The sequence below is a fragment of the Takifugu rubripes genome, chromosome 13 (assembly GCF_901000725.2).
Source record: "Takifugu rubripes chromosome 13, fTakRub1.2, whole genome shotgun sequence".
NCBI classification, from domain to species: domain Eukaryota; kingdom Metazoa; phylum Chordata; class Actinopteri; order Tetraodontiformes; family Tetraodontidae; genus Takifugu; species Takifugu rubripes.
In genome coordinates this window covers 6,312,051-6,331,844 of record NC_042297.1, presented here as the reverse complement: position 1 = coordinate 6,331,844, position 19,794 = coordinate 6,312,051, and the positions used below count along the sequence as shown (strand labels likewise).

At 40.3% G+C, this 19,794-nt stretch overlaps 2 protein-coding genes across 4 annotated transcripts; both read right to left on the bottom strand.

Annotated features, from left to right (window-relative positions):
- Positions 1-3,372: 3,372 nt before the first annotated feature.
- On the bottom strand, positions 3,373-15,515 carry cnsta (consortin, connexin sorting protein a). Of its 3 annotated transcripts, XM_011609630.2 has the most exons (13): positions 15,360-15,515; positions 12,640-12,699; positions 12,141-12,536; positions 11,024-11,667; positions 8,916-8,946; positions 8,206-8,292; positions 7,370-7,451; positions 6,915-6,936; positions 6,684-6,750; positions 5,909-6,423; positions 5,339-5,497; positions 4,136-4,277; positions 3,373-3,972 (listed from the first exon to the last, which is right to left on the bottom strand). In XM_011609630.2, exons 2-13 carry the CDS (start codon positions 12,650-12,652, stop codon positions 3,764-3,766), a joined length of 2,367 nt encoding a protein of 788 aa, XP_011607932.1. In that variant the 5' UTR covers positions 12,653-12,699; positions 15,360-15,515; the 3' UTR covers positions 3,373-3,763. The 3 variants fall into 3 exon arrangements, with proteins under 3 accessions (XP_011607932.1, XP_011607934.1, XP_011607933.1); XM_011609632.2 differs by lacking the exons at positions 12,640-12,699; positions 15,360-15,515 and adding an exon at positions 12,020-12,053 and having other exon boundaries at positions 12,141-12,282; XM_011609631.2 differs by lacking the exons at positions 12,640-12,699; positions 15,360-15,515 and having other exon boundaries at positions 12,020-12,283.
- A 172-nt stretch (positions 15,516-15,687) lies between these two features.
- On the bottom strand, positions 15,688-19,526 carry tfb2m (transcription factor B2, mitochondrial). The gene is made up of 10 exons (XM_003969502.3): positions 19,369-19,526; positions 18,585-18,917; positions 18,204-18,384; positions 17,989-18,080; positions 17,661-17,814; positions 17,355-17,503; positions 17,190-17,279; positions 16,616-16,675; positions 16,380-16,528; positions 15,688-16,260 (listed from the first exon to the last, which is right to left on the bottom strand). The coding sequence occupies exons 2-10, from the start codon at positions 18,858-18,860 to the stop codon at positions 16,071-16,073; spliced, it is 1,341 nt and encodes a 446-aa protein (XP_003969551.2). The 5' UTR covers positions 18,861-18,917; positions 19,369-19,526; the 3' UTR covers positions 15,688-16,070.
- Positions 19,527-19,794: the final 268 nt, after the last annotated feature.

Below are 19,794 nucleotides of genomic sequence, written 5' to 3'. Positions count from 1 at the left end.
TATAAGTTTTTATTACCATAAGAGACGAGTCACTGACTAGTGACAAACAGCCAGGTAAGAAACAACAGCCACTCTTTTCACTTGTATGTTTATACAGAGACCTTAAATCCAATTTTCATCACGTCAGGATTTTTTAACTTTTCTTTTAATTTATTCTTCTTAGCAACATAAATATATTGTACCGGTAAATGCTTTTTTTCTAACGGTGTCTGTAATGCAGCTACCTTGAAATATATGTTTGTATCAGCTACACACAAATTACGTTGTTTGATTTTTTACTCAAACAATGAACAATCTAAAACTCCCCAATGGCCCACCTCTTTGCGAGTTTGCGAGTTCAATGCGAGTTTGCTAAACTCGCGGAGTTTAGCAAACGATTTGTACAGCGGAAACACCACGGCCGCCTGTTCTCTGTGTGTTCACCCAGTCTTCCAGAACCTTTTCAAGCTCGGGCCACCTGCGATGTTTACGTCTAAATGCTTTTGTCGTCTTGGATCAGTTCTTCAGGCGGGCGTCTCCAACTTCTCGCCATTGATTACCGTAATGTATGCCAAGATTGCGCGTGGCAGCTCAATTTCCTTCTTCAACTGCCAGAGTGATCGCTTTTAACTTAAAAGCCGCATCATATGCTTTTCTTCTAGTATTTTCCACGTTGATGAGGGTTAGTAAAAATGAGTGATTCACAATAGTTGTGATAGTGCACCACGAAAAAAAACATAAATAAGCCATCCATCCATCCATCCATCCATTCTCTACCGCTTATCCGGGTCGGGTCGCGGGGGCAGCAGCCTAAGGAGAGAAGCCCAGACTTCCCTCTCCCCAGCTACCTCCTCTAGCTCATCCGGAGGGATCCCCAGGCGTTCCCAGGCCAGCCGAGAGACATAGTCTCTCCAACGTGTCCTGGGTCTCCCCGGGGGTCTCCTACCGGAGGGACATGCCCTGAACACCTCACCAGGGAGGCGTCCAGGGGGCATCCTGACTAGATGCCCAAGCCACCCCATCTGGCTCCTCTCAACGCGGAGGAGCAGCGACTCTACTCCGAGCTCCTCCCGGATGGCAGAGCTTCTCACCCTATCTCTAAGGGAGAGCCCAGCCACCCTACGGAGGAAGCTCATTTCAGCCGCTTGTACCCGTGATCTTGTTCTTTCGGTCATTACCCAAAGCTCATGACCATAGGTGAGGGTAGGAATAAATAAGCCGCACCGTAGAATAAGCCGCAGTGTTTAAAGTGTAGGAAAAAAGTAGCGGCTTATAGTCCGGAGATTACGGTATATAGAATTGTTAAGACACAGAGGTTAAAAAAAGTAGCTGCAATTCAGACCTTATGTCATCTCCCGCCACAGCAAAATCAAGGAAAACAATTTAACACTATACAGTGGGACCTCTACTTACGAACGTCTCTAAATGCGAAATTTTCAGGTTACGAAACGTCTCAACGGGAAAATATTTCCTCGTTACGAAAGAAATTTCAGGATACGAAAGGCAAAAATACACTACTGCTGCTAGTCGCAGCTCGTGGAGTTTAGCAAACGCAAACATGCTTGTAGCTGCTCTGCCGTTGGCTATCGCCTAGCATCTTCCTGTAATCCCATTGGCTAGGAGGGACGTCAATATGTACAAGTTTGTGTGTATCCCAGCATCTTCTTCGGGATTTATTGTGGGTGTTCGTATGTTTGTCCATTAGATGGTGGTGTTACCACAAGTGTTAACGTTCGTTGCTAGTAATGACGGCTAATGTAAAATTAGCCTGTAATAAAGTTCATTTTGTTCCTGGAGAAGCCTTGCACTGAATTCCTACATTTATTGTGCGGTAATCTAATTGTAACATGTATTTGTTACATGTTTTGATGCATTTTTATGATTTATAAAAAAAATTATGTCCGCATCTTTGGGAGCTTGGAACAGATTAGGGCATTTACATGGAAAACGCGTCTCTACTTACATAATTTTCAGGTTACGAAACAACTTCCGGAACCAATTAATCTCGTGAGCAGAGGTCCCACTGTACATTGTAGTATATATAAACATAAGGACATCAAGCCAAGCCCTTAAAGCAGGAGTGGGCATACTACGGCCCACATCCGGCCCGTTTGCCTTTTTCATCTGGTCTGCCAAAGATTGGTACAGAATTGCTCAAAACAACCTTTTCCTGTAATACCTGGTCATTCCACCAAGTAGTGCATTACATACAGTGATCGATTGACTTGATTTTGCCGAGCTACTTTGTTATCATTCTGGTACTGTTCTGAACCCGTCTGAATCAATGAGTGGGCCAAAGAAAAGAAAAGTCGACAGTGAGTGCAAAGTGTTTAGTAAAGAATGGACAGCTAAATACTTTTTCACTGAACTTTTTCACCATGGAATCCCTGAAGGTGAAAACGAGAGGAGAGGATTTGTATGACAGCATGTCGGCGGCCATGGAAAGGCACACGCTACCTTGGAGTACGCCCACCACCATTACCACAGATTGATCGCCAAATCTGAGTGGAAAAAAAATGTCGAATTGTTTAAAAGAATCTAGGTGAAAGAGGCCAACCCTGGGCAGGTAATTTTTTTACACTGCATAATCCACCAGGAAGCACTGTGTAAATCTGTATTGCGGCTTGACCACGTAGTGAAGTCAGTTGTAAAACTTGTATACTTTATTCTAACGAGGGGGCTTCAGCATCGTCATTTTATTAATTTTCTTGAAGAAAGTGACACTGATCACCAGGACTTGCTTTACAACTCCAATGTCCGCTGGTTAAGTTTGGGGAAAGTGTGTCAACGAATGTGGGAGCTCAAACAGGAGCTAATTTTTGGAGCTACTTGAGAGAACTGATATTTTTCCTGAGGAGAGACACAGGATTGGCTTTGTGATTTAGCTTTTGCTGTGGGCATACTGTTATACATGAATGAGCTGAATGTGATGCTACAAAGGAAAGACCAGTTTGTGCATGAAATGTACACAAACGTCAGAGCCTTCAAAAGCAAGCTCTCCCTATTCTCAAAACAAATGTCAAACAAGTCATTCGCTCATTTCCCCACACTGGTTACATTTAAATACAGGAAATCACAGGATGACCTGCATGGAAAATTCTGCCGTTGGTTCACTGATTTTGGAAAAATTGAGAAGTCACTTCAGCTGGTGTCATGACCCTTCACAAAATATGCTGAAACGGTGCCAGAAGAGCAAACTTTTAGTGTGAGGAATACCAACAAAGCACCCCGCAGATCCCAGCTGAGTGATGAACAACTCAGATCTGTTCTGAGAATTGCCACAACAAAACGGACACCGGACTTTGATGCAATGGCAAAAAAGGGTGACCAACAACATTGTTCCCACTAAAAGTTAATGTAAGTAATACCACTGTAATGTCTTTTTTATGTTTATGTTTGATATGTATCCACCTGGTGCTGGCCCGGCCCAAGTGTCAAATTTTTAAAGTCAATGTGGCCCCTGAGCCAAAAAGTTTGCCCGCTCCTGCCTTAAAATAAGAAAGTAAGTGAATAAATTAAAAAACACTAACTTGTCAAAATAACATTGTGGGGGGAAAAAAGGCTTGGCTCCATTGACAAAGTGAAAACTTTGTTCTAAAATGCATTACACATTTCACTAAAGAAAAGGTTTAAAAATGTTCTACATGCTCTAATGTGCTGATACAATCTTAAACCTGAAGCAACTTTGGCAGTAAAAAAGACACTTGCTGCAGTTGCGCGAGACCGTTACTGATTTTGCAGAGGCTGTCAGAAGGTACAGCAACTGAGGAGCAAACTGTTGCTGCTATGAGCCAGGGCCAAACCAGTTCTGGAGGTAATATATCCCACGCTGTATCTGGTCCATGTAGAAGTCTGCATTTCTGGTGAAGTCTTGACAAATGGAGGAGTGAATATCACCCAGAGCACAATAAAGGGCAGTGCCACCCAAACTGATCATGACAGTCACTAGGCAAAGCAAGAAGAGCACCAAGCAGGAGTCTCCCCCGCCAACATCTACAGAGAAACACAGAAGAAAGGATGCGGGTGGTTGGTGTGTATTTAGTTCACTAGTTTCCTTTAAGGTAGGTAATTTAATAGACTTTAAGAAATGTGATCGTATATTGGTTTAGCAAGAAAACTCGCTAACTGCAGTCTCTGAACAATAAATATAACCAACCATGCTCGTAGCTGTCATCAGGTAATTTAAACCGGACACATCTCTTTGAGGAAGCTTTGCTAGATCGGAAGTTCATAGGAGCACAGTCCACAGTTTCATTTTGCCTTTTCAATATGGAGACCAGGCCACACGGAGGAAATATCTAAGAAAAGAGTATTTTTAAACATGGAAATTATTTGTGTTTACAATAAATACAATAAAAATTAGGTGGGATTGTAGCACCAATTCTGCACGCACATTTCTCTATCAAAAGTCAATTTTGGCCAGCTCTGACAATTGTGCCAAATGCAATGAGTGTTGCGCGCATATTTTGGCCCTGACAATTTTTGTTAAGAAAAATAATAAAATAAATGAAATACTACTACTACTACTACTACTACTACTACTAATAAGAATAATAGTAATCGTTTAAAAACAATTGTGGTCCTCGCACCCCACCTTGTCGGTGCTCGGGCCCTAATTACAAGACTATGTGATGTGATGGAACTTTGGCCATGTGGTGCTATTGCAGTAAGTCAAGGAGAAATTTTAATGAATGGAATGTTAGTAATTTCCAACAACATTATACAGTTATCAATCATGCTAAATAATCCTCACATGAGGTCATATTCAGTGAATTTATGATGTGGTATGATTTAAAGTGAACAAATAGTGAACTAATTAAGGCTATTGAGTATATTGTACATTTTCAACTGAAAGCAGTTTAATTGATGATATGAAAAAATATGAAAGAAATGTTAAAATGACATTAGGGCCTTTCTAATCTGTTAAATAAGGGTGGAAAATTACATGAGTTTTAGTTTGTCTTGTCTTTAGTTTGTCTCATATTACAGGAAGCCAGAATTATATTTTAATTAGGAGAGCTACGGCTCAGGTTTCCATCTAAGCTGATTTCTATCTTATCTGAATTAAAGTTGTGCAAGTTGTGATCTTTTCTGCTCACTTTCAGCGCAAACCTTTTTAAAAAAAAGGAACAACAAAACCTTTTCTAAGTTTCTGTTTTCTTTTCTGTGTACAAAAAAACAGGACATTAGATTACTAAATCACAAGAGGGGGTTATGGTGATGAATAAGAATACAGGTAGTAAAACTAGTACCATATATTATTAGGACAAGAAACTCAACAGGAAGCAGTTATGTCAAACATGAAAGGTTTAGGAGGCAACTAAACACAGGGAAGCCCTGTAAAGGAAGATGTACACACCTCCTCTACAGTGATGAGTTTAGCCAAGTCATCCAATGATGAAGCTTCCCTGTCAGCATCTTCCACGTCTTCTACCTCCCCATGCGCTTTTTGCTTTATATGATCATCTGAAGGAAGACTCACCATTTGGTAAACAAAGCCTTGAGAGCTCTCCTGCAACTACAGAAAGAATGTTATAGCTCATGGATCAATATTATATTATGGGAAGTGGAAAATTTGTTGCTTTCCTCCTTTGAGCTCTTTGACTGAAGAAATTAAAACCTACTCTATGTGAGTTTGGCAAGGTCTACCTCTCAAAGAGTAATTGGTCTATTGCTGAACTGCAACATTTTTAGCTAAATCATGTTTAATATTAAAGAAATTGAGTAGTAATAAGCTTGATAAACTCCTAAAAAACTTGTTTATACAGCAAATTCCATGCCAAAGCTAAGACATACATGGATAACAACTCAAATATTTACATAATCTTTCAAAACTGTACACATTCATACATTCTTTTATTATTGTTTTATAGATACAATAAATGGCCAAAATACACTGAAAACATAAAAACAAGAGATTCTGATGTACCTGGCTCTTCTCAGCTAGGGCTTCCTGGTAAAGTTGCTGTTGTGCCACATCTGTCCCACTGACCACAGCCTTCAGTTGCAATACTCTTTGTCTAACCTTCTCTTCTTCAGCTTCTGCCTTCACATTCATCTTCAAAGCATTGACTGTTTTTTTCTCACAACTCTCCTGTGCTTCCCGCTTTGCCAGTCTTTCCTGTGCGAGACAAAGATCTCCTCCCTGCTGCTCTGCAGGTCCGGGCTGCTCCAATGCTACACTTGTGGAGGTGTGAAGTTCATTTCTTACGGCTGAAATGGTGCATCTCTCCACTTCTATGGCTTTTCCTCCCCCTCTGTCAGTCAGCTGGGATCTGTGGATTCCCTCTCTGCCCACTAATTCTCTTTCTGGGTCTTCTCTTTTCTCGACAATGCCAGGGGATTCGATATCAGTGATTTTACATGAAGGTAAAATAGGGTGGTTACTCTCAAAATGACAGGATTCCTTATCTCTGGTTTCCATTCTTCCATCAACATGACCACCTTTATTTAAAAATAGAAACACTAAGTGAGGAGCTAACATTTATCATATTGAACACTCTTAATTCAACTTGAGACGCCATTGCTGATAATATACCAATTTCAGCCTTACTGCTTCAGACTATCTTCACTGTGCTTCACTGTCTTAGTATATCCAATTTTTTCAACATCTCTTTCCCAGTAAAAGATCTGTTAGCTTCTCTAGCTAGTTGTTCAATAAACCTCTCTGGCCCACTTCAGATCTCAGTCAGCTACACACTTACCTGACACACATGGAGACAGTTCACCACCTCCTTCTGTTGCAGACCTCAATATATCCCAAGAGACACACTGAACACAAACAGAACTATACATGCCGTTACTCATATTGTTCACAATAGCTGCATAGTTATTTCATAATAATAAATATATTTAAAAAATCCTTTTTGTGAATGTATGAGAAGAGCACTTATTAAATGTCAGACATGCGCACAACAAAAAGGAAAACAGCTTACCACAGCATCTTTAACTCTCGGTCTAGGAATAGAAAAGAAAAATAGACAGTGAGAGGATGGTAAATTTCTAAACTTATTAGAAGACGCAGAGAAAAAACTGTTTAACTGACGCTCTAATATAAAAAAAAACAAATTTCCTTGACGTTACAACTTCAGCAAGTGCCATGGGTGTGCATATTTAAGTGAAGTGAGCCCCCAACTATAGGATGGCTCAATTAAGTGAGGCAACAGCAAAGGACCATGCTGAAAATCTCTATCAAGGCAGAGATCGCCACAGTCAGGTCTGCAATAATTTCAGTCCAATTTTTATCATTGTAACCCTTTATATGCCACAAAAACAGCAGACTTTCATATGTTCATTTTACAATTTTTACAAAAATAACTGAAAGTGTAATAATTATGATAATATTATTGTTTTTCTATCTTTACAATGAGACAAAATTGCACAGACTGACCGACTGTGTGTCTGGCAGATGTGCTTCAGACTGTCCAGATGTCGCGTTTCCAGCTCAGAAGAAGTAGGTTTACGCTGACTCTCTAGAAGAAACACAAAGACACAGGCAGATCCTCACTCCCAATTTCCACATAAAGCATCTGCGCAGCATCAGGGATCTGGAGCAACCGACAGTGCACACCCCTACCCACTGAAGTGACCCACTACTACTCCTCCTTCGAGGTCATGCAATTCAAAGACATTAGAAAGTAGAAGGGTGACAATTAACTTTGTGGTTGAACTGGCATTCAGACTAAAAACTCTGGTTTTACAGCATGTTGTCTTCTTTCAGTTTTCATCCTTTTGGAAAGGATATCTGGTCTCATATTAAATATTTCCACTTAAATTATCAACTTCTCCTCGCCAATCTTTCCATGGAACCTAGCTTTTACAACTTGTGTAACACAATGCAATGTAATGTTTTTTTTTTTTTTTTTTTTAAATGACCAAAGAATAATAGAGGTGATGTGTTTTTCTTGTGTGGTGTAAGCAGTTCAACGTGAATTGACACGTTGTGGAAGCGCAGTTGCTGAAAAATAGACCTGGAGCATATCTATAATACAGCAGAGCATCTGGAATACTCCAAAAATCTTACTATGTTGCAAATCCTTTTTGTGGAAATTGGAAATTGTGGGATTACTGACGAAGCCCGGAAAGTATTTCGTTTAAATGAAAAATTATCATTAGAAAAACGATTAAATAACAAATGAAGAGAAAATATAAAGCACACATTACACTACTACTATCACAGTAATATTGGTGTGTGTGTGTGTGTGTGTGTGTGTGTGTGTGTGTTACCCCATTGTTCTTGAAGTACATTCAAGTTGTCCAGTAGCCTCTGGTGATAGAGTCTCTCCAGTTGGATGCACCAAAGCGCCCAGTGATCTGAATATCACATGTTAAGAAACAAAAATACAAAAGCAACACATCCTACATCTGGCACACAATTCTCAGTTTCCTTTTCATAAATGTAAAGTTGTAAGACTGTCCAGGCTGCAGTGTCTAATGTTTATCTAATCTAATAATAGATCTAATAAGAAACAATCCTCTGACATGGCTCGGAGCTTTTCCGCTCCCACTCAACAAACTGTTATGCATGTGTGACAGATCTAAGCTTTGTCTACACTTTATCTTCATTCATCCCACCTTTCATCAGATTCTACACATATGTAAAAAAAAATACTTTTTTTTATGTCTTTATGCTTTTCCTACTCATCAAGCTGCTTTGTTTTGTCCCTGATCATTGCAGACTCAGATTTAAGAGACCAAAAAATAACTGAAAACAAAGTATGGAAGATGACAATGGTGATGTGTGGTGCAGAAACAACCTTTAAGCCTTATTTCCAAAAGTCAGTTTACAAAATGAAATTTGTCAGAAATTGTTTGCCAAACAACAAAAGCATCATGCATTGAAGTGCGGGCGTGTGTATAGAACAACCATCAAACAGCAAGACACACCTGCCATTAAATAAGCAGCTTCAATCCACCACACGGAATGAGAAGGATACAGTTTTTCTTAAGAACAAAGGCCTCAGCAATCTGTGGAGAAACAAATATAGATTATTTACGGGAGCATCAACGTACATATGTTACATGAGACAGAGTGGCAGGCAGACAGACAGAAAGAGAGCTGTGCATTTATATGGTGGAAAACCTGCATGACATTGCCAAAGCTGGGATGTAGTATGACGTAGTGTCATGTGACAGTGGACTGTGCAGCTCAACAGAAAAACAAACTTTTTTTTTATAGTGATTACACCACCAGCTACGCCAACATAGAGAAAAAGATATTTATTGTGGTCTTGCTTCAAAGTGCTACACCCTGGATTACCAGTGAGCACTGCAACAGGGCACTTGGCATCCAGGAACTACTGGGGGAGGTCATGGTAGATTGATGGTGAGAAAGACTTCACCAGGGGAGGACAGTCTGATGGTCCTTACCACAGATAGGTGAAGTGAAGCTCCCACCTCAGGGATCTATCTAATCTAACCACAAGTACAATACATGGAATTAACAACTTGGCAGCCCTCCAATAGGTGGGATGGAAGATGGGCAATTCAGAATGGACAACACAGAATCAACTGGAATGACTCTGGTTACAAAGATCATCAGAGAATGTGGTTGTGGCTGGTCTAAAGTGAGGACCCTTTGCTGCCTGCAAGTCCACCAAGGAAAGGTCATCAAGTGTAGAGCGCAAAACCACCTGCTAACTTGCACTGCAGCAATGGGTTAGACAAGGAGGGCTCAGAGCCTGATTGAGCACCACAGAGCTATGGAGGTCACAGTTGCAAAGGGAGAAGAGATCCTTCACCAGCCTACCCAGCAGGAAGTGCTCCACCAGCAGCAGGAGCACCTCTCCCGTGAAGGGCGGTATGTACAGTAAGCAAGCAGCAAACTGTTAACAGATGAAACACTAAAAGGGCAGCCAACTCAATTACCCAAAATTAAGTGGCCGGAAGCCAGCAAAAGGGAGACATACTTCTGGATGCACTTGTAGGCAACACAACCTCCAGACACAGCCCCTTTGATAGCATTATATATGAAGGCAAACAGAAAGTCCAGAGATGCCCCAAAAAAGAACACATTCAGGGAAAATGGAGATGGAAATTCTAAAGCAGGTAAAGGACAGCCACATGTTGCCCAAAGCAAGGAGGAAAGCTGGCCAGCTGGAGAAGGACGGTCTAAACGTTCTCTGGGACAGTTAAGATCCAGGCTAGACAACCTGATGAGAGCAAAACAGACTTTGTGGCAAAACAGTAATAAAATAAAGACACCTGCAAGTATGCATGCAAACTGTTTGAGAAGAAATCCTGGAAACTGGACTGCACCACGAGAGCTGGAGAACTTCAAAAAAGAATCAAGACAACAACAGAGATCTCCCGTTTGGGTCACCAGGACATGTACCTCTTCACCCAGAACCTTCATGAGTTCGACACTACACTAAGTGGGTGGAGATCCAGCAAGCGGTCATGAAAGCAAGATCCACAATGGTACTTGGACCTATGGGCTGAAATACTGTATGTGCCACCAGAAATTTGAATCATTTCGCCAGGTTTCGCGAGGAGGAGCAGCTGGGTTTCTCAGGATCCTCCAATGGTCCAAAAGAAAAATAATTTGCAACACTGAAGTTACATGCACAACTTTCGATAAGGAAATTCTTCGACTATGTTGAATTTATCATACGAACAACAAGTGCCTGGCTATTGTGGAAAGGTGGTTGATGTCACAAGGCTCAGTTACTTGAAAACATTCAATGGTCAATAGGAGCTTTTGCTGCAATATCACTTTTATGATAGATGACTGTATGGTTTAAATACAGATTTGGGTGAATGTTACTGTTTGGTTTTAGTGTTGCTATGATCTGAACCTGTTTATTATTAACCTTATGTGCTGTTGTACTATATTTATGAATATCTACATACATACCTATGTAGAGCTATGAATATACATCTCTATACCTAGGTGTGTCAGTTTGTGCTGCAAACTGACAGATATAATCACACACCCACAACACACATGTGCAGTCATGTTAATAGAGTGAGAAGATACCCAGGCCTCGTAATATAAGGTGCCATGTCAGTTATGCAATGCAGGTAAAGACATTAAAGTGGTTACCTTGTGAATGTACTGTGGAAGGTAAGCGTCATCTCCTCTCTGTGCTAAATCCTCTAAGGACTTCAACAGGTCCTGGCCTGGAACATGTCTGGTGTCACACATTGGCCCTATTATACTAGCAGGCCCTGAAGAGGACAATATTGGTTCCCAGTTTGATGACAGAGTTCCTCTGGAGGAAGCACACTGTGTCCGGGCACTGGTAGAATCCAGGCCGAGGGACAGTGAGGGTCCAGCGGCTGCAGTTGCAAGGGTGTATCCTGCAGTAGCACTGAGGTCGGCGGTGTTAGCTGTTATGGTAAACGTTACTGGGGCTGAAGTAAAAAACTCTCTGATGGACTGTGTGACTGGGGTCAAGTGTTCTGTGATATATGTGGGATCACGTGGGCTGGGAGAGCCCCAGTCTGAGGTCAGTGTTGCAGGGTCTTCAAGCCATGGGGGAAGGCTGTGTTCCACGGGAACAGAACCCATTCTGGAGGATACTGACACATTGTTGAAGGTAAGAGGCTTTACTCTGACAGCACTCTCACACACACAGGCTTGACTGATGGGATACGAGGTTTCTGGAGTGGCCATCGCTATAACAGGAGAGGACAGTTCTGGACTGGTCCCGGGGCTGAATGGATATTGAGTTTCCAAAAGATTAGCTGGAAAGGTAAAGTAAGAAAGATGAGATAATTACTAGGTTGAGGATAACACGCTGAAGCATGATCGCTCTGAAATAACTCTCAACCACACAGATGGCTAAACACCATATTGAAACTATTACTCTGGACAAAGCCATGAGGGGATGGAAGGAATCACAACTGAAACAACCACATTCTGCTTTCTCCAACTTCAGGTTATACATCTCTTTAAATTCTCCCTCTATGTTTTTTATCTTCATATACGATTTATCCTGTTACATGTCAGACTTGAATGTCAGTCATTTGATCAGATTATCATACCAGCCAGCCTATAGATCTACAAAGATTAGGAGCATATTAGCACACTGATTACCTCCTGAACCAACAGATCCCAGATATGCAGATTTCTGAAATCAGAGGGTGTTTACATGTGGCAGATAAAATTGCACAGAAAAATGGCAGTGCAGCAATGTTGAGCTGTGTGTGTTCCGTACCCATTTCGGAATAGGCACAATCTGTCATGATTGGGTCTGGAGACTGACAACAATTTAGAGAGCTTGATCCCTCTGACGCATCAATCTCCTTCTCATCTTCTTCCTTCATCACCTCATCCAGGTCTTCTTCCTCACCATCTATATGCTCTTCTGCATTTCCCTCTTTCTCTTCCTCCTCATCCCTGCCCCTGCCAGTGTTGCCAAAGAGGGCTTTATGGAAGACCTCTTGTTCTCCGGTGTCTCCTTTTTGAAGATGTAGATTTTGGCTAAGTGCGCTTGTCACGTTGATATTTCCAGTTTGGGCAGTGAGAGGCTTGATGGTGGGCGCATTATCATAGCGTTCATCCCTGCCTCCCCAGACTTGAGTCATTACTTCACCTTCCCTCTCAGAATGACCTGGAAATGGAATGCAGTGAAGTAATTTAATGTACTACTCCTCTATGTAATGTTTTTCCATTTTACTGAACTTAAATGAATTCCACACACAACATTTTCTTACCACCATTATCCATCAGGCACCTTTCTCACAAAGTATCACCTTCCAGCCTGAAGTCCTGTCCTATCAATTTAAAAAAAAATAATAATAAAACAATTTTTCTTTAGATCTGCAAAGACTGAGGGAAACAGAGAGAAGGGCAGGTGACTGAGTGACAAACACAGAGAAAGCTACAGCAGCAACAGTACAAACAAGGAGTGCTAAGAGGGAAAGTAACCCAAAACAAGTTTAACATCATTCCCAAGCTGTCAAACCAACGAGACGCCCAATGCTCAAAGGTGTTAAAAAAAAACAAAAAAAAAAACTGATGAGACACCAGACAAAATGTACAGAAGAAAAAGTTCGAAACACTTTTACCAACTTTAAACTTGGCAAATGTTTATCTTTCAAAAGCATTTACCACAATCTATCTGTAAATCACACACTGTGGTGAACATCTACTAGCTTATCTGAATAGCTGATGTAAAATTGTGTGTATTTCAGTGAAAATAACTTAGTCGGGCAATGATAGAGGCAGACAGCCACACAGTTATTAACATGTTAGCTGTGGTGAACAACTTGTGGCTTGGAAATTCATGACCCAAAATACTGAACAGCTGCAACACACACACACGGTAAAACCAGGCAAAATGATACACGGGGTGCAAAAGCTTTAATGGCCCCATTAATTAAACTAGGATTTTTTTTATTTTTTTTTTTAAAAACACTGCTTCGAAAACACACTGTGGTGCAAGTAGACACACTGGTTACTGTACACTAGTCACCACGGCAATAAAGTCATCTATCTAAATCAGTGTACAGCACACATCTACATTGTGCAACAGCCTGCTATTCATCTTTACTGTACTAATGCTCACAGTAGACATAGAGCACAAACACTCAGAACTGCTTTTTGGAGCTATTCTGCACATATACACACTGTTCACAGGGAAAATGTTCATAAATCCTGTAAATGTGGCTCAGCTCTGCAATTCAGGGTTGCAGTCAAAAATAAAAAAAATCAGCTTGTATTTAATTTAAAGTCTCTGTATTATAAGACACATAAAATGCAGTTAGGGATTTAATTTGGCTACAATATGTGGATCTGCATGCTGGTTGGACGAGAAGCAGACACATATGCTGAGAAAGTCAACAGTCCATCACAATTTCCATAATGTATAGCAGGGAAAGTCAGATTCTCTGATCATGTATTTGACTTAGCTAGAACTAGAATACCATCAGGAAAGATGTAAACTACATACAAAAAACCCAAGCCAAGATTAAAAACTAAAGCCTTTTGTGTTATCAATGACAGAGCCTCCACCTGTTATGATTAAACCAGCTTTTCTTGAATGCTGATCAGTTCATAAATATGTTTGTATTGTACTACCACAATACAGACAACCTTTGAAAAGTAAAAGAAAGGTGAATGAACAATAAACACCAGAGCATTGAAACACATAATTAGAAATACCTCATGAACTCCTTGCTAAGGGAGATACGGATCTTACCTATAGGTTGCATAAGCTTTAGGTATTTCTACTTGACAACCCTTACCTATCTCCTAAGAGGGAGACACCAACACCTGGGATGTTTATGTGACATGTCCCAGTTAGGTTACACAGCTATTACTGGACCCAATATCAGTTTTTTGGATCATTGTGATTTTTTTTGTCCATCCTCTTTTTCTTTATGTCTGCATGAAGCTCCACAGGGACATAATTCATATGGTGACATCCAACAAAGACAGATTTGTCATTAAATAAGGCATAGCTGTGTAGAACAGATAAAATATCCGTGTAGATTCTCAATCATCCAGGTCATAGTTATCCAAGGTAGTTTTCTGTGTCAACTGGACTATTTTTGTTCTCTTTTGAAGACGTTCCACCTTTTATCCAGAAGACTTTTCAGTTCTAAACTCGCTGGGGGCAGAGCTTGAAAATATAGCCCTTGTGGACCATTAGCATGCTAATGATCTGGGTGGTCACCTGAGAGTCCTTGGCAGGGTTGTTGGTAGGGTCGTTCATCTAGTTTCAGTTGGTGCGTCTCCCCTCACAGGACCTCACCAACGACTCTCAGTTGACCATGCTAATGGTCCACAAGGGCTATATTTTCAATGTGAAACGTCTTCAAAAACAGTTTAGTTGACACAGAAAACTACCTTGTATAACAGATTACATATGCTGACTATATAAGAGCTAAAGGTTATACTGTAGGTGATCCCGTGTAAACATGGTTTAATGACTAGTTTAGTTACGTATGTTAGCTGGTCGGCTATATATTCTCTAGTTAATGTAAAGGTTGTTTTGATCTAAAAAATTTAAAAAAAGATTTTTATAGAGCTTTTACTACGCCCCGGACAGAAAATAACAGGAACTCCTATTTTTGTCAAGTTGTAAGGCGTGCTACCTTTTCAGGACATGAACCAAATTTTACAAAAAGAAAGGCTAACGTTGAATGGTTAGCTACCGATTAATGAAGCTAGTCACAGATTAATCCAAGGTAGTTTTCTGTGATAATTTGACTGTTTTTCTTCTCTTTTGAATCTAGTCACACAGTAATGTTAACGACGCAGCTACAAAGGCAAGTTATGATGCACAAGCTAACGATAGCTAGTCCAGGAGACACAGCTTGTAAAAACACCAAGAGGGAAAACAACACTTTCATTGTAAATAACATTGACATTAATGGCAATCGTTCGACCTATGACACCTTTACCCTTGAGGCGACAGTGGCGTACTTACGATCTAAAGGGTTTAATGGGCAGCACGACCTGGCATCAGCTCAGACACGACGCTTTTCCTGTTGACAATGTTGACCGTTGGTGAAGCCGTCTGACAGCGGGATGACAGAACTACCGCCGCGGTCGACATACAGCCGTACCCTTCTGGTTAGACACGGTAAGTGCGTCGATTTATAACAAAAAATAAATAAATAAATAAAGTAACCTCAGTGTACAGTGAAAATGGAGATTTTAAAATAATATAAATACAAAAGATAGCGTCAATAACACTCAATATGCTCACTAATGGCTTACTCCAGCGCACACAATATTTAATGCAAAGCTATTTCTATTATAGGAAATGTAGAATATTGTATTGCCTTAGATATTGTAATGTAACAGACGTAGCATGCATACAATAAACAATTCATGAATATTAATTATTCATTTTGTTGTACAAGTCTGAAAATTTTATATTTCCAAGTCCCACATCCCTCAGATTATTCAAAACAGTGTAATTATTTTAATCCTTCAGACATTGGATGCTAGCACACAAAATGTAAAAAATATACAAGATGTGAAACCACACACAAGGATCTACCAATGCACAGATTCTGTTGGTTTCTGAAAATTGCACATTGTGCACAGGTGTACACATCAAAGAGACGAGTGAATGGTGTTATAGTTCAACTCATGCAACTGTTAAATCCAGGTAACAATTATGCATTCGCACTTAAACCCAGCCCTCTCTCTGTGTGTTCTCCAAAATCTCCTCATAAAGCCAGCTCTGTGTGAACTCTTGACTCTTGTCCATCATCTGGAAAAGTTGCAGGTATTCCTCGGGATGAACATGACCTGTCAGTATGTCCTCCTGCATGCCCATCTCTGCTAACAGCTTACTTCCACTATCTGGTGACCACAGGCTGCAAAAGAAAAACACATGAACGCATGGGATGATTGCATGATTTATGGGAAGTGTTACAATTATGTGGATTGACACAAAATGTCCAGCTTTGAGCTGCATGTGATTATCAATGCTTACTTGAGTCTGTCAATTAGCTTGACCTTCCTCTTTGCCAGACACTGTTTGACCATCATCAAGAGAGTGGAAGCATTGGAAGAAGTGAGGCCCGCCGAAAACAGATTGGCATGTGGCCGCAATCGCACCAGACACAAACTATCATTGGGAAACTGTATGGGTGTGTGGTGATGGTGGGGGAGATATATTTTAAAATATGACTTTTATAAACAACTTTTATATCATTTTATCTGTCTTACCTTGCTCTTAGTACTGCGTATTCTCGGTCTTGAAGACATCACAAAGGAATCCCAGCTCTCCTGCAGCACAAACGCAGATTAGACCTGACCTATTCATCAGCAGAAAATATATCTGCACTATTAATTACTACTACCATATTTTCGCGACTATGAGGCGCACTTAAAAGTCTAACGTTTACTCCAAAATGGATGGGGCGCCTTATGTGTGCACCGAGTTCCAAAATCTGGAAATGCTTTTCGGCTTGCCGGCTTTCACAAAAACCATTTCAGATTAAATTTTGTTTATTTTGGATACAGAAGATGAGGACTGATGGATTTGTGGATGAGGATTGATCAAAACATAACCTGAGTACATTGCTAAAGACACACTAGCATGCATGTTTTAAGATAGCATACCGGTATGTTTTACCATGCCCGCGAACTATAATCCAGTGCACCTTACGTATGTGTAAAATACAGAAATGGCACCCGTAACTGAGACTGCGCCTTTTAATACGGTGCGACTTATTGTCACAAAAATACAGTAATTTAGACATGTACTGTATATATGTAATCCTGTGCATTAATTCTGTACCTTGTGCAGCAGTTCAATGTCACAGGCCATCTGCCAGAGGACACTGGAGGCTCTGTAATTCATCATGTCACCTGGCTGTGATGATAGTTTCTGATGGAAGTAATAAGAAATATTGACTAATTCAAATAATGTTTCTCTACATCAACCGCTGTTTTTTTCTTTTACCAGGTATTCTTTCTCACTCATGAAGAGGTTGAGCTCGATTCTTCCATATCTGTAGATGGACAGTCTTTCAAATAAAGCATAAACCATCTTCAACAGCATTCCACGCTCGTTGCTCATGGGAAGCACCCCCACTACCTTTACTGGGATGTCTACAAACAAGCACACACAAAATTATATAACAACACAGTCACAAACTAAGAGTGCTCTACTAATGTGCCCTAATTGTACTTTTATTTGTGTTTAAAATTTGGGAGACAATGACGCATTCTTAGTATGGATCAGCAGTGTGTAGACATGGTTGTTCACCATCAGTCCAGCTTGCTTCTGATATCCCAAGATCAGTGAACAGCTTGTCAGTGAACATGGCAGGTGGTTTAAGGTTTCCACTGCCAATGGGGTCCAATTTAAAGAAGTCACAGTTAACCACTTCCAGCTGACCATCAAGTTGAACTTCCAATGCCTACATTAAAAAAAAGATTGCCATTTAGGACAGAAAAGACTACCAATAATTACCGGTAGTACAAACCTACTTTTAAAACATCATAATACTGTAAATGACTACAGGTGAAGTGTTATTTTACTCATTTGTCAGGAAGAAGTGTTTTTTCTGAGTGAAGGTACTGTCTTCAGTCACCTGTAACTCAGACAGGAAGACCTTGTCTCCTTCCAAAGCCACGACTTTCTGAACTCCAGAATTTAGCAGAGTCCTCGTCAACACCCCAGGACCTAAAGCAAACACAGCTGCTCAGTTTTTGTTTAATGGGGAAAACATGCAAAGCAGAATTCTATATAATTGCAAATCTATCACATCACACAACACTTTTTCTGAAAAACTGACCGAACGCATACCTGGGTTACATTCAAAGATAATTGTGGCGGCATTTTCAGGCAGGAGATGCTGTGTAATTAGTTTGGCCAAATCTGGATTCACAATAAAATGTCTCATCTTCTTACAGGACTGAGCACGACGTACATTATCCTCAAACTCTCCAAGGTCCAGGAAGTCATACCGGCACAGACAACGCTGGCCCTGAACAGAGTTGGTAAATAAAATAGATGTAATTATAAAATAGATCAAATTAATGTGCAAGCTTCTTTTAAATGCTAGGTCATATTTTGAGAAAAATCTATAGACTGTAAATTTGTATTGTAATACAAAACCCGAAGCTATTTAGCTAATTTTATTTTCTTCAGCATAAACACTAAAAACAACCAGAGAAATCTACCTACCTGTATAGCCACAGCAGACAGGTTTCTGTGTGCGAGTGCTGAGGAGGGTGATGTCCAGTGCTGTTGAGAGAATGAACCAAGTATGGGCCGACCAGGCCCAAAAGAAAGGGGGTCCAAGCTGTAGGCCCTTCTATGAAGCACGGGGACCCCAACATCAGCGAGGCAGGACGAAGCTTTGGGAAGCAACATTGGCTTGCACAACCAGGATCTACTTTTGATGCCATGGCTGAAAGCAGACTGCATTAGCTCCACCAACCTGCACATTTTGTTTGACATGATGGAAGTCTGTATCTGTATGTACAATGCAAAGGAGCTATGTGGATATGAGGATCACTACAAAACAAAAGGTAAAAGAACAGGATAATGGTGCCAAATATGTATGTATGTATGTATGTATGTATGTATGTATGTATGTATGTATGTATGTATGTATGTATGAATGAATGGTGTCAAAAAAGACAAAACACAAAAATGTTAACACTTGAAATAAAATCGTACCGACAAAAGGAGTAGAATTTGTGTTTATGAATTTTAATCTGTTTAGGTATAGGTACAGAACTAGAATTTTCCATTTTACAATCTATAAACAGTTTATGGTTTTCCATGCATTTAGATCCAGTATATATTTTTTTTCTCTCTCTGGTGTTAAAAGTGGAGTGCGAACTAACCAAATGCAATACTTTACAATGAATATTAAAGTTATCTGACTAGCTAGCCGGGGGCTAACTGTCGTAATAAATAGAATGCGGTAATATTTCAGGTGTCAAATCTTTAGATACCTTACCTTGAATGATTTCCTGTAAATCTCGCTCGGGAAACATCCGTGATTTAAAGGGTTTTTGTGAAACTGTCTGTTTGATATCCTGCGTGACTTTGAGACCGCTGCATCCCGACTACACATATCGCGACTCTCGCGGCGCTAGTCGCATGTTTATGACGAAAAAAAACGACGATTACGAGAACCAATCAGATCATTAGCATACTATTTTCTGCGACGTCAATATTAAGTACCAAAACAAATAACAGATATTGATTACATCGTAATTTATATATATATATATATATATATAATTTATTTTATTTATTTTTCTTGGGGGGGGGGGGGGGGGGGGGGGGGGTTCCCTGATCAAAACAAGAATTTTGTGTGGAAAAACATTGGCTGAACTCTTATCACGAGTCATTTTATATTGCTTTTGGTTATTTGTTGTTC

What these genes read in the sequence shown, in the direction of transcription:
- cnsta (XM_011609630.2), bottom strand. An exon ending in CTTTGTTCTTAAGAAAAACT is followed by an intron (nt 8,293 to 8,915) that starts GTATCCTTCTCA and finishes TGTGATATTCAG; the next exon opens with ATCACTGGGCGCTTTGGTGC. An exon ending in ACTGTCTCCATGTGTGTCAG is followed by an intron (nt 6,424 to 6,683) that starts GTAAGTGTGTAG and finishes TTTTAAATAAAG; the next exon opens with GTGGTCATGTTGATGGAAGA.
- tfb2m (XM_003969502.3), bottom strand. Translation starts at nt 18,860, where the DNA reads ATGTCAAACAAAATGTGCAGGTTGGTGGAGCTAATGCAGTCTGCTTTC. An exon ending in TATCTTTGAATGTAACCCAG is followed by an intron (nt 18,081 to 18,203) that starts GTATGCGTTCGG and finishes TGTTTGCTTTAG; the next exon opens with GTCCTGGGGTGTTGACGAGG. An exon ending in TGAGTGAGAAAGAATACCTG is followed by an intron (nt 17,280 to 17,354) that starts GTAAAAGAAAAA and finishes TACTTCCATCAG; the next exon opens with AAACTATCATCACAGCCAGG.